The following is a 13897-nucleotide window of genomic DNA, read 5'->3' as shown; positions in this document are numbered from 1 at the left end:
ATCTAAAAAAAGATGGAAAGATTTGAAAGGATCCAGGGCACCTAGGGTGGAAGCTCTGAAGTACAGCACTGGAACACGGTAGCTGCAGGAGTAGACCACATGGTACTCGTAGCGAATTACTTCTATCGTTTTTACGATCGCGTTTTCTGTATCGCCTTCACCCGGCTCCTCTTCAACAGGTGTCTGAAAGGAGAGGACAAGACGCATTTTACTCAGGTTTGTCCGCCAACTCATTCTTCCATTCCAGAAGATATTATCAGGTCTTTTTCTTCTTCTGGTCTTTTCTGTTCTGTATTCACAATACGTATGGTCACTTGCTTTGTCAACCTTGTCGTGAAAGGCGCTATATAAAAACAAACTGATTTGAATTTCAACTTTCGACAGGTGGGTATCAGCTGAGCCTGAGATGCAGAGAAATGGGTGCAAAAAACTGTGAATTACTTAAAAAAAAACAATTTCCATTGAGCCTTTTTCCTATAATAGTTTTTATTTGATGTTGTAGTTAAGGTCTCATTTATTATGGAAACTACTTTTAAAACCACAGAAACAATCTCCATTGGCATTGTACATTATATAAAAGATACAAACCAGCTGACTGAGAGAGTATGTCTATGGATTTTCTTATACCACCTACCTTACAGCTGGAGGATGTACTGTTGACGTTTGGCTTACACTGCGAACAGAGCATTATATTGTCACCTAAAGGCATCCTTTTAATGTGATTTGACTTCATCAAGCTTAATGTGGTTAACAAAGATGTAACTCGTGCTGCCAGCTTTGTAAACTATCCTCCCAACACAACTGCCTATCAGATTAGCACTTTAAACAGGCTTGTCTGCTTCAAGGGATCTCAGTAGTGAATAAACACAGACTACCTTAATCAGCACAGTGTTAATCCCAGAACCCTTGATAAGATGAGAGCTGTCATCCTTGAGTATTCCCTCTGCTGAGCAAGTGACAATGTTTATTCTTATTATAAGACTTTTTTATATATTTCCCTTTTGAAACGACACCAACAAGACCCACACACCCCCCCCACCGGCACAAAGCGAAATTTAGGAGAAAGAATATAACTGCTGTACAGAAGACAGGTCAAACACCTTAACTACAGCTTATAAAAGATGTGCGTTTCTAAAATCTCACAGAGGAAAATGCAGAAACTGCCTGAAAAAAAACAAAATTCTGCAACCTATTTCCAAGCACATGTACAAGCTACAGGTCAAACTGATGTCAAGATCCGTCGTTCCAGTCTTCCTTTTTAAAGCTCACAACAACAAGCAACAACAACGTGAAATGCAGGCAACTTGAGAAAGCATTCACAATAACCATATTATTTTGACATTCAAGAGGGGAGCTGCGTTAGTGTGCTTTGGCTGCAAGTGAACAAGTAAAGGGTAATTCCACTCTGAAAAACAGAAAGGAGGAACAGCATTTCAGATGTGTAGCCTTCCTCAGGTATGGCATCAATTGACCTCTACTTGTTCCTTTGCTAATAAACAAGACGCCTAACTGGAGCTCAACACGGAAATGTGAAATTCAGACTTTTTTATAGCTTTGTTAAGCATACGACTGCAGTGCACAAAGCGCTGTCCAGAAGTCCAGAAGTCCGAACCTAACCGCCTGCAGATTGTTTACACAGGTTGTGCAGATTTTAATTCCGGTCCTTCGGCTGCAGTCTGATTAATTGGCTGTCAAAAGTTATCATTAGAGGTCAAGTCTTGGCACACTGAAAATCCAGAATAGACAGATAAACAGGAAATTGTTTAATTGGCTGAGGTTTTGAGGTTATCCTCGTGGTACTACTTGGTTGCAGTTTTTGTTTAGCTGGTGCCTGTTATTACAAGAGACCAAACTGTGCGAATATAAGTCACATCCTTTTTTATTGACTCCCTGTTAGTCCTTCTAGGAAGACGTTCGAGTCCAATTATAGATTTCACATTCCCCTGTTCATCGGCCTTCTCAGTTTCCTGAGCTGGAAACACTCACTACCTGCAGGGCCTGCTTACTCATCTGATGGAAGCGATAAGATCTTCTTTAGACTTTTCAAGTGCCGTCTTGAGTAACAACTGCCGTTTCGTGCCCAATGTCTGACAGGAAAAACCCACCAATTTAAAACGATGACATACTGGGTACTGGCATCTCCATAGAGTGTTGCTGTTCACCAAGTCTCACTTTGCTCCATGTGCTTTTGTTTCACAATTACAGCCCAAACACAAAAAGGTATTGTTGGCTGGTTCATAGCAACATATTGCCACAAAGAAACAGATAAGAAAAAGACATTCGTAATTGTGGTGTCAAAGGGTCTTTAAACTATAAGGGTCCTACACATAGCATAAGACTGCGTAATTAATATTCACGAGTTGAGCAGAGGTTAGGGCCCTAATCTCCAGACCAGAAGGCCATAGGTTCAATTCCCAGATGAAGACCCTGGCGCTCTATCACTGAGCAAGATCCTGTACCCGCCTTAGCACCAGGAAACCAAGCTGTTGAAATGGGTACCAACATTTTTATGTAAAAAAAAAGGTAATTGCTAATGTCTCACTCACATTGGAAAAAAACAGCTGAACTAACACCTCAAAAAAATAACTGACAAAAAATTACTCTTTAGAGTATGATCATAAGAAAGATTACAAACAAAGCAGCCATCTTGCATGTTTGGATGCAGACAGCAGTATTTGCAATGTTTTTATTTTATAAACAAGCATGGCGGCAATCTAGTTAAAAAGAGTGCTTCACTTTTAATTATGACCATTAGGTATTATGCAATTATTAGATTGTTAAAGGTAACATTCAGTTTTTCTTATTAAATCAAGGTGCTACTTCATAGACACGTTTGTAATTGTGCTTTTTTCTACAGGACTAGTTCTTACAAGACTGGTGCCTGTTGCTCACCACTCTGGAGACATGTTTTCAGCGATCCATCTCAGTGCTTGCATGATTTTAATGAAACAAGCAACTCTGGCCAGCAGGAGTTTGACACACACAGTATTTAAGGAGCTACAGTACAAACAAGAGGAGGACATTCTGCCCTTCTTGCTCTTAAGATGTAGTTTAAAAGCTAAGTGATTCTCTTTCTTGAAGGAGCCCAGAGGTTGGGTCTCAGCCACCTTGGCTGGAAAGTCTTTTTCAAACATCCAGAACTCTCTGTTTAAAAAAGTAGGTTTCCAATTCTCCGTCCTATATTTATTCCCATTTAGTCTCCAGTTGTGATTCTGTGTCCTGGTGTCACTACCTGACTGATAAATAACCTTCTGGATTCGGCCTTTTTTGTATCACATAAGATTTTATTTACTCGTATCAAAAGTCCCATCTCTTTTGCCCTGGACTGAAGAGATTCAGCACCTAAACCTGTTCATATACAGAATCACGCAGGCTGAAGGATCATTCCTCTTGTTCTCCTTTGAGCCGTTTCTAGGGCTACAATACCCATCCTGTGATATGGTGACCACAAGTGAAAACAAAATTCAAAACGAGGTCTTACTCCAGCATTATAAAACTTCCCGAATGTGGTTTAAATTCCACATTTTTGCTGCACAGCCAAGCTTCCTGTTAGTTGTTTTCTTTGCTTCCTCAAGTTGTCTTGATGAGAAGATAGAAAAATCTACACAAATACCTTTGTTCAGATAATTATATAATTCTAGCCTTCCTCAACCCTTTAGAACCTCAGGGTCCACTTCTAAAGTTTTCCAATACTGACAGCACCCGTTCCGTATTGAGGTCTTCTTTTGTGAAATTCCTGTGTGCCTTATTCAGTTCTCATGGTGACCATTTCATTTTCATCCTCTATTATTAATGCCCTACTATTTTATATGCAATTAACGTGAGTTTTTACAGTTTTATTACTGTTATAGTATGCTCTGCATTAGTTTTGGCCTCAGTTGCAATGCTCCATTGTGCTTTCTCAGCCATCACAAATTTTCTTTTTCTATCTTTGAATCTTAATCCCTGTTACACAGCCAATGGAGGGATCTCTTCATGATTTTTTTAAAATTTCTCCATAAACCATCAAAGGCATATGTTCTTGTGATTAAACTTATTTTAGTAAATTTTTGGTACCTTTCAACATTGTGCTTCTGATGTGTCACATTCCTTCTTCTACTAACCCCGAATTCATTTGTTACCCTAATACCGGATTCAAGCTTTAAAGATTTAGGGTAGAGAGAACTGTCACATCCAAACCACATGCACCGAACCTCTTCCTTTTCAGGGGGAGGCACAATCAAGATGGAGAACAGCAGAAGAAGCCCAGATAACGTAGGAAAATAGCAAGATAGAGGACAACGACCAGGCCAGGAAGACCAGCTCTGTCAAGGGTCAGACATAATTTTCACCCTCTGGAGTGGATGTCACATTGTCAAGAATCTCTGCAGTTCTTGCAGTTTAACCCTTACGGTTTCAACTTTGAGGCATAAACATTGAAGAACGGATGCTACTTGCTTTAAGCTTGCTGTTAGTGTGGCCCTGTTGTTATTATGTTGTTGGTAGTGGGATTTCCTGATCCCACCAGAAATGGTTGGATAGGATCTCCCTTCTCCCTGTTCCCTTCTTTCAAGACTTGTCAATCAAGTGTAACCTATCCTGCTTGTATTTGTCCCATTTGTTCCAGAAACCCATGAACCTACCCCCTCTTTGCTGCACCAGTCTTTACACTACCTTTAAAATCTCCCTGATCCCCCTAGTTCATTGTTACCACACACAACAGTCTTCATTTAATGTGAGAGTTCAGAAAGAGAAATTATTGGCATATGGCTATAATTATGTCTAGCAGCAAGTTGGAAGGTCTTTTGAGCCACTGTATGAGCTAACCTACAATTACAGTTTCAGTTTCGTTTACAGACCAGTCATTTTCAGCACCTGATGTACTCATGCTGTCAGGGAAACAAGAACCTGAGGACTATGCAGATGCAAAAATATCAACTGAGATCAGGGGGAACTTTTTTAGGCGTCGTCAAAGCCAGTACCCTGGAATCTTTCAAGAAGTGACGGGAAGAGATCCTCATTTTTGCAAGAACCAGATGCTTTCCCCTTTCGTCTTAGCAAAACCCTGCATACTTTTTCAAAGTAAAAAAAAAATAATTAAAAACGAATCTACCTCTCTAACGTACTAAAAAAGAGGCGACTAAATCAGAATTCACATAAGAATGGTTAAGATGATTAAAATGACTCGAAGCCACCTACTGTAGCTCAATTCACTTTTCAGCAGCTAACTGATCTGAGGGTCTCGTCCAGCCATTTCTTGAAAAGTGCCATCTATAACAACATGACTGGGTAAGCTTGTGCCATACTTCCATAACCCCTTGTGTAAAGAAATGCACTTCCCCTGGTGCGCGTTTCAGTGCTGATTCTGAAGAATTCTGCTGGGTTGATGTCATCAGTGCCTTTGAGGACTTTGGAGTTTATAGTTTTAAGACTATAATTTCTGGAAATTTAGGGAAAGAGTGGGAGCACGCAAAGCACATTACTGCATTAACACAGTGAGAGTAATATTTCAATGTACAGCCAAATATATTACTTGGGCACAAATAGCGTCAATAGACAAGGGTGCATTTTCATTGCATTTTAATTTTAAATCACAACAAAACACATTCTGCCCCTTACACGACTGGAATTACAGCACGAAGAACAACGAGATACAGAGAGATCCTTCTTCACACCTTTATAAAAACACCCAGGCAGACTTGAAAGTTTTCTGTTCTGGAAGGCACTGATCCCATGTACAGTGAGCTCTTGAAATTGCCGATGAACTAAGGTGCTATTATCAATGCATGACAATCTCACTCTTGTAGTACCTTGTAAAATGCACTGTATACCTAAGTGCTGAAAACGTCAAGGTCATGTGATGAGTACTTCAGAAGAGTAACCCTTCTCTTGCCTGACATCACTTTTCCCATCTTGCTTATACTCGTCTATGTTTCTAATACTGTACATGCAAGAGCTCCTGGATGATGGGGACGCGGAACAAGGCTGATCCCTCGCCAAACTAAAAAAAAGACCTGGCTCTCTGCCGGCTCAACGAGCAAACAATGAAGAGGCAACAATGAGCTCAGATAACTGCTGTAGGTGTGGACTTAAACGTAGAGATATGAACCATTCAGCAATTGATCTCGAAGCTGGAGTTGGTCTTGGGCGAATTAAATGAACAAAAACAGGTACTGGGGGTAAAATGAGAACTCAGTGCCTTTCCTGTTTTATGTATGATGTGTGCTGCTTTCTCTTATTAAGACTGACTTTTAGTTGCCTAGGATGGTGTCAAAACCTTTTTCGTACTCTGGTCATCCTTATTGGGAACTAAATTCTCAAATTTTTCCATGTTTGTTACTTTGGATGAAATGAGAAATTACTCTCTGTATTTGCTTAAAATATACTGTGTAATAGATAAGACCTTCGTATAGATATGTCCTTAATGATGTTGTATGCATTCAGTACATCAGCAAAACAGTGCATCTGTCCGTTAGAAGTGAGATTCTTTATTTGTGTATTGTCAGATGGAGGATCAGTCTTTTGACTTCTTATGACAGTATTATGAGGTTCACAGTTGGGGTCCATGCTCTTCCTTTGTTTTGTTTGTTGTTGTTGTTGTTGTTGTTGTTGTTGTTTTTTGGGGGGGAGTTTCCTGTTTTGTTGTTGTTGTTCAGGATGGGGAACAATGGTACCCTTCTGAGACACAAGAGTACGACTAAGAATATTGTTTCTATCACTGATTTTGTCTTTACATTATCACTTATTAGCTTGCCATGAGACAGGAACCTCATCTGAAACAACAAGATGTCTGTAGATCAAATCTGTTTTACTCACATTACTCCACACTTCTGGAGAAATCAAAGAAAGGGGTGCTTTAATAATATTACCAAGGAATTTCTGAACATCTGTTTTAGGCTCAGGAAGAGATGAAGGTGGGAGACTGGTGCATTTGAAAACTACTATTTCACGTACAAAATGTTTTGAGTTTATACTGGGAGAACACGGAAATGTGATTCAGGATTCACATTTTGATCTCAATATCAATCAATCGAGGTTTATTTATCGATGCACGAGCAGTACAGCACACAGCGGTGTTGGCGGCAATGAAATGCTTTGTGTGTGAGCTCGTTAAGAGGGAGAGAAGAGTAGAAGGACAGCAACTTATAGGGATTAGATTAGGATTATAGCATTAGGATGTGCAGTTAGCAGTACGGAAAACAGCATAAAGTAGAGAAACATACAGAAACGAACAGGAGCTCGTGGTGCAGTGGCCTTCCTCGTCAGCGCCATTATGTCTTTTTTATACAGTACTTATGTCTGGAACATTGCTGTTATACAGAAATTACTGTATATAGTACCACCTCAAAGCAAACAAATCCTGTGAAGACTTAATTTTATGACATTATAATATGCAAGAATTTACCAAGTCCTGACTTAGTGAATATTAAACAGTCGTTAAGGATTCATGTAATTTTATTTCAGAAAAAAGGTACCATCCCAGCGTGTTTTTAACTGGTTATTGGATACAAAACCTAGTGGGCCGATAAGCAGCAAACGCTTAAACGGAGGAGATGCAATTAATGGAGTACCCCAGGGATCTATACTGGGACCATAGCTCTTCTGAATTTATATCAGTCTGGATTCCCATGTAGTTAGTAAACTAGACAAGTTTGAATATTATAGCAAACTGGGAGGAATGGGAAGCACTGCAGAAGCAGCAAAAAAAATGAAAGAAAAAGGCTTAAAATCTGGCAAAAACCTAGGTGACATTTAATGTAATAATAATAATAATAATAATAATAATAATAATAATTGCTTACACTTATATATCACTCCTCTGGACACTCCGCTCAAAGTGCTTTACAGGTAATGGGTCTCCCCTCCACCACCACCTATGTGTCACCCCCACCTGGATGATGCGACGACAGCCATAGTGCGCCGGAATGCTCTATGGCTTGTAGACAAATGCAGAGTGCCAATGCAGACAGCCTAAATTAAATTCAAATCCAAGATGGGAAACTAGTGTTAGTTTGACATTTTTACCTCTAGACAATGTAGAGGAGCATGAAAACGGACGAACAGAATGTTGCAATACTGTATATAAATCAAGGTATTTTGTGTTAAAACCACAAGTTTCACTAGTAAGACCTCATTGAGAGTACCATGCAAAGTCTTGGTGACAACCTTAAAAAAATGTAATGGCTGATATACACTGTCCAAAAAAGAGTGACCAATTATATTCCCAGGTTAAAGGAATGTCATACTGAGCAAACTAAACCTCAATCCAACCACTGTCAGAAACCTACAGGAACTCAAAAGCAATCTGAAAAAACATAGAACAAGGCTGGATTACCAGTCAGTCATACACACCCATGGACAAACTCCGAACACAAATCAACCCAATCCATGCCTTTGGAAGATACGGGGAAATCGGAGAACCAACCAAAACCCACACATATCTAGGGGGACCATGCCAAGTCCTCTCAGAAAGTAGGACAGTCCAAACCAACACAGCACCCAAAAGCTTCAGGACAGTAGTGCTCCATCACCATGCCATGCAGAAGCCAACATTCAAAAAGTCTTGAACAAAAAAAAACCCAGAAGAGTACCCAATTCAAATATGCAATGGAAACTCAAAATTTGAATTTAAAACCTAAACAGGGGACACTTTATTTACACAGAGGAATGGGAATCTGGAACAAGCTACCCAGCCATGTTGTTAAAACCAACCCCCTGGCTTCTTTCAAGATGTAACTCCATAACATCCTTGGATCACTGAGCTATTACCAACCAAATGAGCTTGATGGGACATATGGACACTTCACTTTTGGATTCCTGTGCTCATATGTAAGGGATTGTAGTGTTTCATTGAATCGTAGGATTACTGTTAAAAGTTCAATAAGAGACATAGTTACATTAAAACAATCTTACAGTCAGCTTCATCAAATTTATCAAATGCTCAGTTAAACAAAAAGCAAAAAAAAAAATCTAACTTAAGTACTTTTAAGGCATTCACATTGCAGGTCTGTTGTCAGAACTGAGTGTGAATGGGCAGAATTTAAATAGTTAAATATGTAACTTGAGATAAACTGTATCCTGGTGTGGAAAAAAGGGGTCTCACATCTGGCTTCTCTGTCTGAATCCATACATCACTTGAGGCCCCCACTTCAAAAATAAATTACCTGTGAGCACACTGAAACAATTAACCAGGAAAAGACCACGTAACCTAAAACAGCTTGTGCGTGGCACAGGAGCTGTGTGTTTCAGAGAGAGAGAGAGAGAGAGAGAGAGAACGGGAAAGAGGTGTGGGTGGCATTGCACAACGGAAATCGAACTCACAAAAAAAAAGAATCTGAATTGTGCTATTCTAAAAAGGCAGCTTTTGTTTAAAAAATAGAAGCTCGGCAATGGGTTCCCACCGGGTTCAGCTGAAAATGCAAGTGGAGACAGGCAGCTGGTGAAAAACCTTGGGAAACGCTTCGACTTTATAGTGCCAGCTTTATCTGGTTGCTCCACTCACTGGAATATCTGATGACAAAACACGTGGGGAAAGAAGCAGAAGTTCACCGTGTTATAGAAAAAGAACTGCCGCTCTGGAATCGGGGAGGGAATGTCCCACACGGACACTACGGAGTATTCAACACCCTCAAGGGCACTGACAGACTCAACCCAGTGGACTACAAAATCAACAGCAACACATGAACCAGGGCATACTATGTGGAAGCACATTTACAACCGGGAACAGGAGACCCATCTTTACCCAAAATAAATACTTGCATAATCCTTACACTTACGGTACATACCTCTTTTCTGGACACTCCACTCAAAGCACTTTACAGGTAATGGGGACTGCCCTCCAGCACCCCCAGTGTGCAGCCTCACCTGGATGATGCAAAGGCAGCCAAACAGCGCCAGTCAACTCCCCACACACCAGCTCTCAGTGGGGAGGAGAGCAGAGTGATGAAGCCAGTTCATACTGTAGACGGGGCTATAAGGAGGCCATGATCGGTAAAGTCCAGGAGGGAAATTTGGCCAGGAGGGCTTTCGGAGTATTGACCAAGCTAACCAGGCACCTTGTTAAAGCGGATATCTTTGCTTCTTTCACAAAATGGTTGGTTGTTATGCTTGGATCAACTCAATACTAACTACCAAAATGGGTAGATGGGCCAAATCGACTCCTCTTGTTTTTAAGTTTTCTTGTGTTCTTAACCAACAACAAGCCTTCGGGGGAAAAAACTGGGGTGTGGTGAGCAACAGCCGAGCAGGTTTTATTTTGTTGTGGTTGAGACTTACAGTTAAAAAACAAAAAAAAAAAAAAGGTTTTTATTATATCAGAGCACATAAAGTCCCCGAAACAATCTTCCAGCATAATGAGATTGATGCCTCAAACTTGTTTACGGGTGCAGAGAGAGAGAGGGGGAAGGAACCAGCAGATTTCTAGGGACAGCTGTAGGAAATGCGTTGCCCCTCCCACTAATTTCATCCTCACACTCGCTGGTCCAGACGTCCTGAGGTTCACAGCGAAGGTCGTACCCAAGACCATTCATTCATTCATGCAACGCCTGGAGGGAGAGTGACTACTGTCAGAGAGAGAACCGATCATCTTTCGTGTCCGAAAAGCCCCGTTTCTTTGTTATGAGCAGAGCACAGTAACTAAGTAACTTCACAGCGAGTGTGCGGATCACTTGTTCTCATACTACTATGCAAGAAAATACAATGGTGTCCTTATGATTAAACTGAATGACTAAAGTTCACGGGCTGTTTTCCAAGCCCATGGCGAACAACATTACTAACAACATTAAATTATTCAGGACCTGCCCTCACTTATTTAGTTTCCAGCATCGTATTGTTCTTCAGAACCTCATCAAGCAGTTATCTGAGAGATCCCGATCAATCATTCTCCACACCACAGCTCAGCCCGCAGCTCTGGCAGCTCTCCCTCACACCACATTCGCACTGCTTTTCCACCCCCAGCCTCATCTCACTTTGCGAGCTTCGAACTTAAAATCAGTTTCTGGGCAGAGTGTAAAAAAAAAATTGGGTTTTACTTTTCCTTCATGATGACAAGTGCGAAAGATGTCCTTCTTTCCAACATGTGTGCACACGATTTGTCTTTTAGGCCTGTAATTACTCTGCTCACTCGTCTCTGGGCACCTAACAGAACAGTGTATTGTTTCATTTGGAAACCAGAAATGAACAAAGTACTCTAAATAAGATTGCAACTGCAGTGTTGTGTAAACACGCCCAAATCTTATTTCAGAGCTAATCGCATTGTCCAAGCTATCAACTATTAAGATACAAGATACAAGAAAACAAACATATTGCTTGGATATAACTTTATAGAAAAGAAACCTAGAATGTCATCAAAGCCTCCATTTAACAGAGAAAGCACACATTCAAGCCACAAAATGGATACAAATGTGGGATCGAGTTCAATACCTTCTTGCCCACTGCAACTAAAACAATTCATCATTCATAACCATCATTCATAAACGACAATTTCCTTCTTTCCCTGGAGATTTCCTGTTTTAACAACATAAAAACTTTCCTTGTTTCAGGATTTTTCGCCATGCACGGTTAGTACTAAACTCGACAGCTCATTCAAATACCTCTCCAAAGGAGTAGAACAAAGGTCACAGGAGTGAGCAGTCCCGTTCTTTACTTTCAGCTTCCCTATGTTAAGCATTTATTAAGCGTATCAGCCTTGCAAATCCTTGTCCCAGTCTCTTGTAACAAATGCAGAACATGTCTTTAAAACCCACGCTGAACCCCGGTCGGCGATCTTTCTTTCAGGGCCTGCTTCATTTGTGAATTTGTGACGGGCTCGTCGTGCCGAGCGCAGTTCCTTCGCAGGCCTGACGCGGGGCTCCGGCTGGCCTGTGAGACAGTGCCCCCCCTGCGTCTGAGCTTGTGAGGCTGTTTCTCACAGGGTCTCGCCCTCTGACCAGTGCCTGCTGCCCTCCACTCCCTGCCTCGCAGCCAGGCCTCTCTCCCAGTCTGAAAGCCGAACGCCTGTTACAGTACCCAGCGGAGCTCAAGGGACATCACACACCCATCGGGTCATTTTCCACTACCGCCGATCCCAGGTGAGGGGGCATAATTCAGTTTTTGTATCAGAACTGAGAGGCAGACAGGCCCATCATGGCAGAAAAGCAGTATTCTTTAACAGACAGAAGTAACACTGACTGGAGATTAGAGATTTGTAAACATATTCCAAACATAAAAGCACAGAAACAACTTAGGATGTGGTGACTGGGTTAGAAAAGTGCAAGGGGTGGACATACCCAATACCAAAACCACTTCTTCTGCAGTTGTTCTCGACTGAAGTAAGAGGCACTCCAGTCGCAAGGGTGATGTTTAATTTGAGATGAGACGTAAAGTCAACATGGGTTTAGACAGAAAAGGTCTTGTTTAACTAACTTGAATTGTTTGAACAAGCAATACAAACAGTTTATACTCCTTAAGCATCGGATTTATTTAAATTTTGATACGGATGGGGGAAAAAAAAGGTCAATTCTCAATTTAAAAGACATAGGAATCCAACAGAACGACTGCACATACAATACTGTAGATTGGCAAGAGGTTAACAAACAGGAAACAGAGCATCCTCTTCAGGGACATAACCTCTGACAGGGCAGCTGTAAGCAGAAGTGTACACAAGAGATCTGTATCAGGTCCACTGCTCTTCCTGACCTGTATCTATTATTTAGATTCTGGTATAGTGAGTAAATTACTTAGGTCAGCAGATGATACACAAATCGAGGAAGAAGCAAACACAGCAAATGAGGAGCAGAGGAACGACTTAAAAAACTCAGGCAAAACCATGGATTTGGCAGACAGCTGGCAAATGAAATCTAATGCAGATACGTGCCAAGTGATCCACACAGGAATTAGAACATGTGCTCTAACATTGCATTGTTATATATTATGTGTTGGAGGAAAATGATTGGGCATGATCATGTAATGATAAATCTAGGGAGCTTTATCTTCTCAATCTAGAAAGGAGTCTGAGAGTAAATAAAATCGTAAGGGGTAACGTTGGGGTCAAGCTAGGGGACTATTTCACTCACAGCAGCAAAACAAGGTCACGGGACCACCCCTGTTAACTTAAAGGGAATCCATCGAGGTTGCAGAATAGCAAACGTTTCTTTGTGTGGAGAACAGTATCTTCAGGTGGCTGAGATCCTTCAGAAACAGCCTTTTGAAATTTCACAACGGCATAGTCAATAATCTGCCAAACGAGCAAGATGGTCCACATCAACCCCTCTCATGCGCAGCTTAACTAATGGTCCTCTTAACATTAGTTAATGTTACAGTACTGTGGCACCTTCTGTCACAAAGTCAGGGTTCCTAGGAGCTACACAAGTGTTTCAGCCATAGTGCAGCACAGGCGCAGAACTACAGGTAGCTCAACCCAGCGGTGCATCAATATCGTTTGGGGGAGAACAAAATAGAAGATATTTATTTTCCATGACAACATTCTGATTCGGGTCTTAATGATCTTATGTGATGCTCATAATCTCTGTCTTTAATAGTAGATCAGAATAAAAAAATGAATCCCTTCAGCACACAGTTGAAAAGGTCAAACAACACTGGATGGTAAAAATCAAGAGTAGCAATCAAGGCATGAAAAGATTACTGCGTCAGCCCCGTCTTAACAGATGTTTCACTTTAAGATACTTCTCTCTCCCGAAATCTAGAGAGTCAGGGGCGTGCTTTCCACCCTCAGTCACCGCCGAAACAATGTTTCAAAAGCAAAACTCACCTGAAGTGTTTTATTGTGAGCGTCAAAACTTTGAAATTAAGTTTTAAATGAGGGCAATGGGATGCAAAAACCATTAGAAAGATGGTCGAACATATTATCATCAACACAGCATGCTATGGAGTGGACTCCGATTATTATTCTAATATTACTATTAATTCTGGTGGGTAGCTG

At 41.0% G+C, this 13897-nt stretch overlaps 1 protein-coding gene across 3 annotated transcripts in view; it reads right to left on the bottom strand.

Moving 5' to 3' along the window:
• atg10 (ATG10 autophagy related 10 homolog (S. cerevisiae)) overlaps nt 1-13897 on the bottom strand; it is an 89999-nt gene that overhangs the window by 38758 nt on the left and 37344 nt on the right. For all 3 annotated transcript variants that reach the window (XM_088630627.1, XM_088630628.1, XM_088630629.1), the window contains one exon: nt 42-183. In XM_088630627.1, the coding sequence (XP_088486753.1) occupies nt 42-183 (142 nt within the window). The remainder of the gene's footprint in view (nt 1-41; nt 184-13897) is intronic.

This window comes from Lepisosteus platostomus, chromosome 4 (genome assembly GCF_059453375.1).
Source record: "Lepisosteus platostomus isolate fLepPlt1 chromosome 4, fLepPlt1.hap1, whole genome shotgun sequence".
Lineage (NCBI taxonomy): Eukaryota > Metazoa > Chordata > Actinopteri > Semionotiformes > Lepisosteidae > Lepisosteus > Lepisosteus platostomus.
Note: the sequence above shows the minus strand (reverse complement) of the source record. Positions and strands in the feature narration are given on the sequence as shown.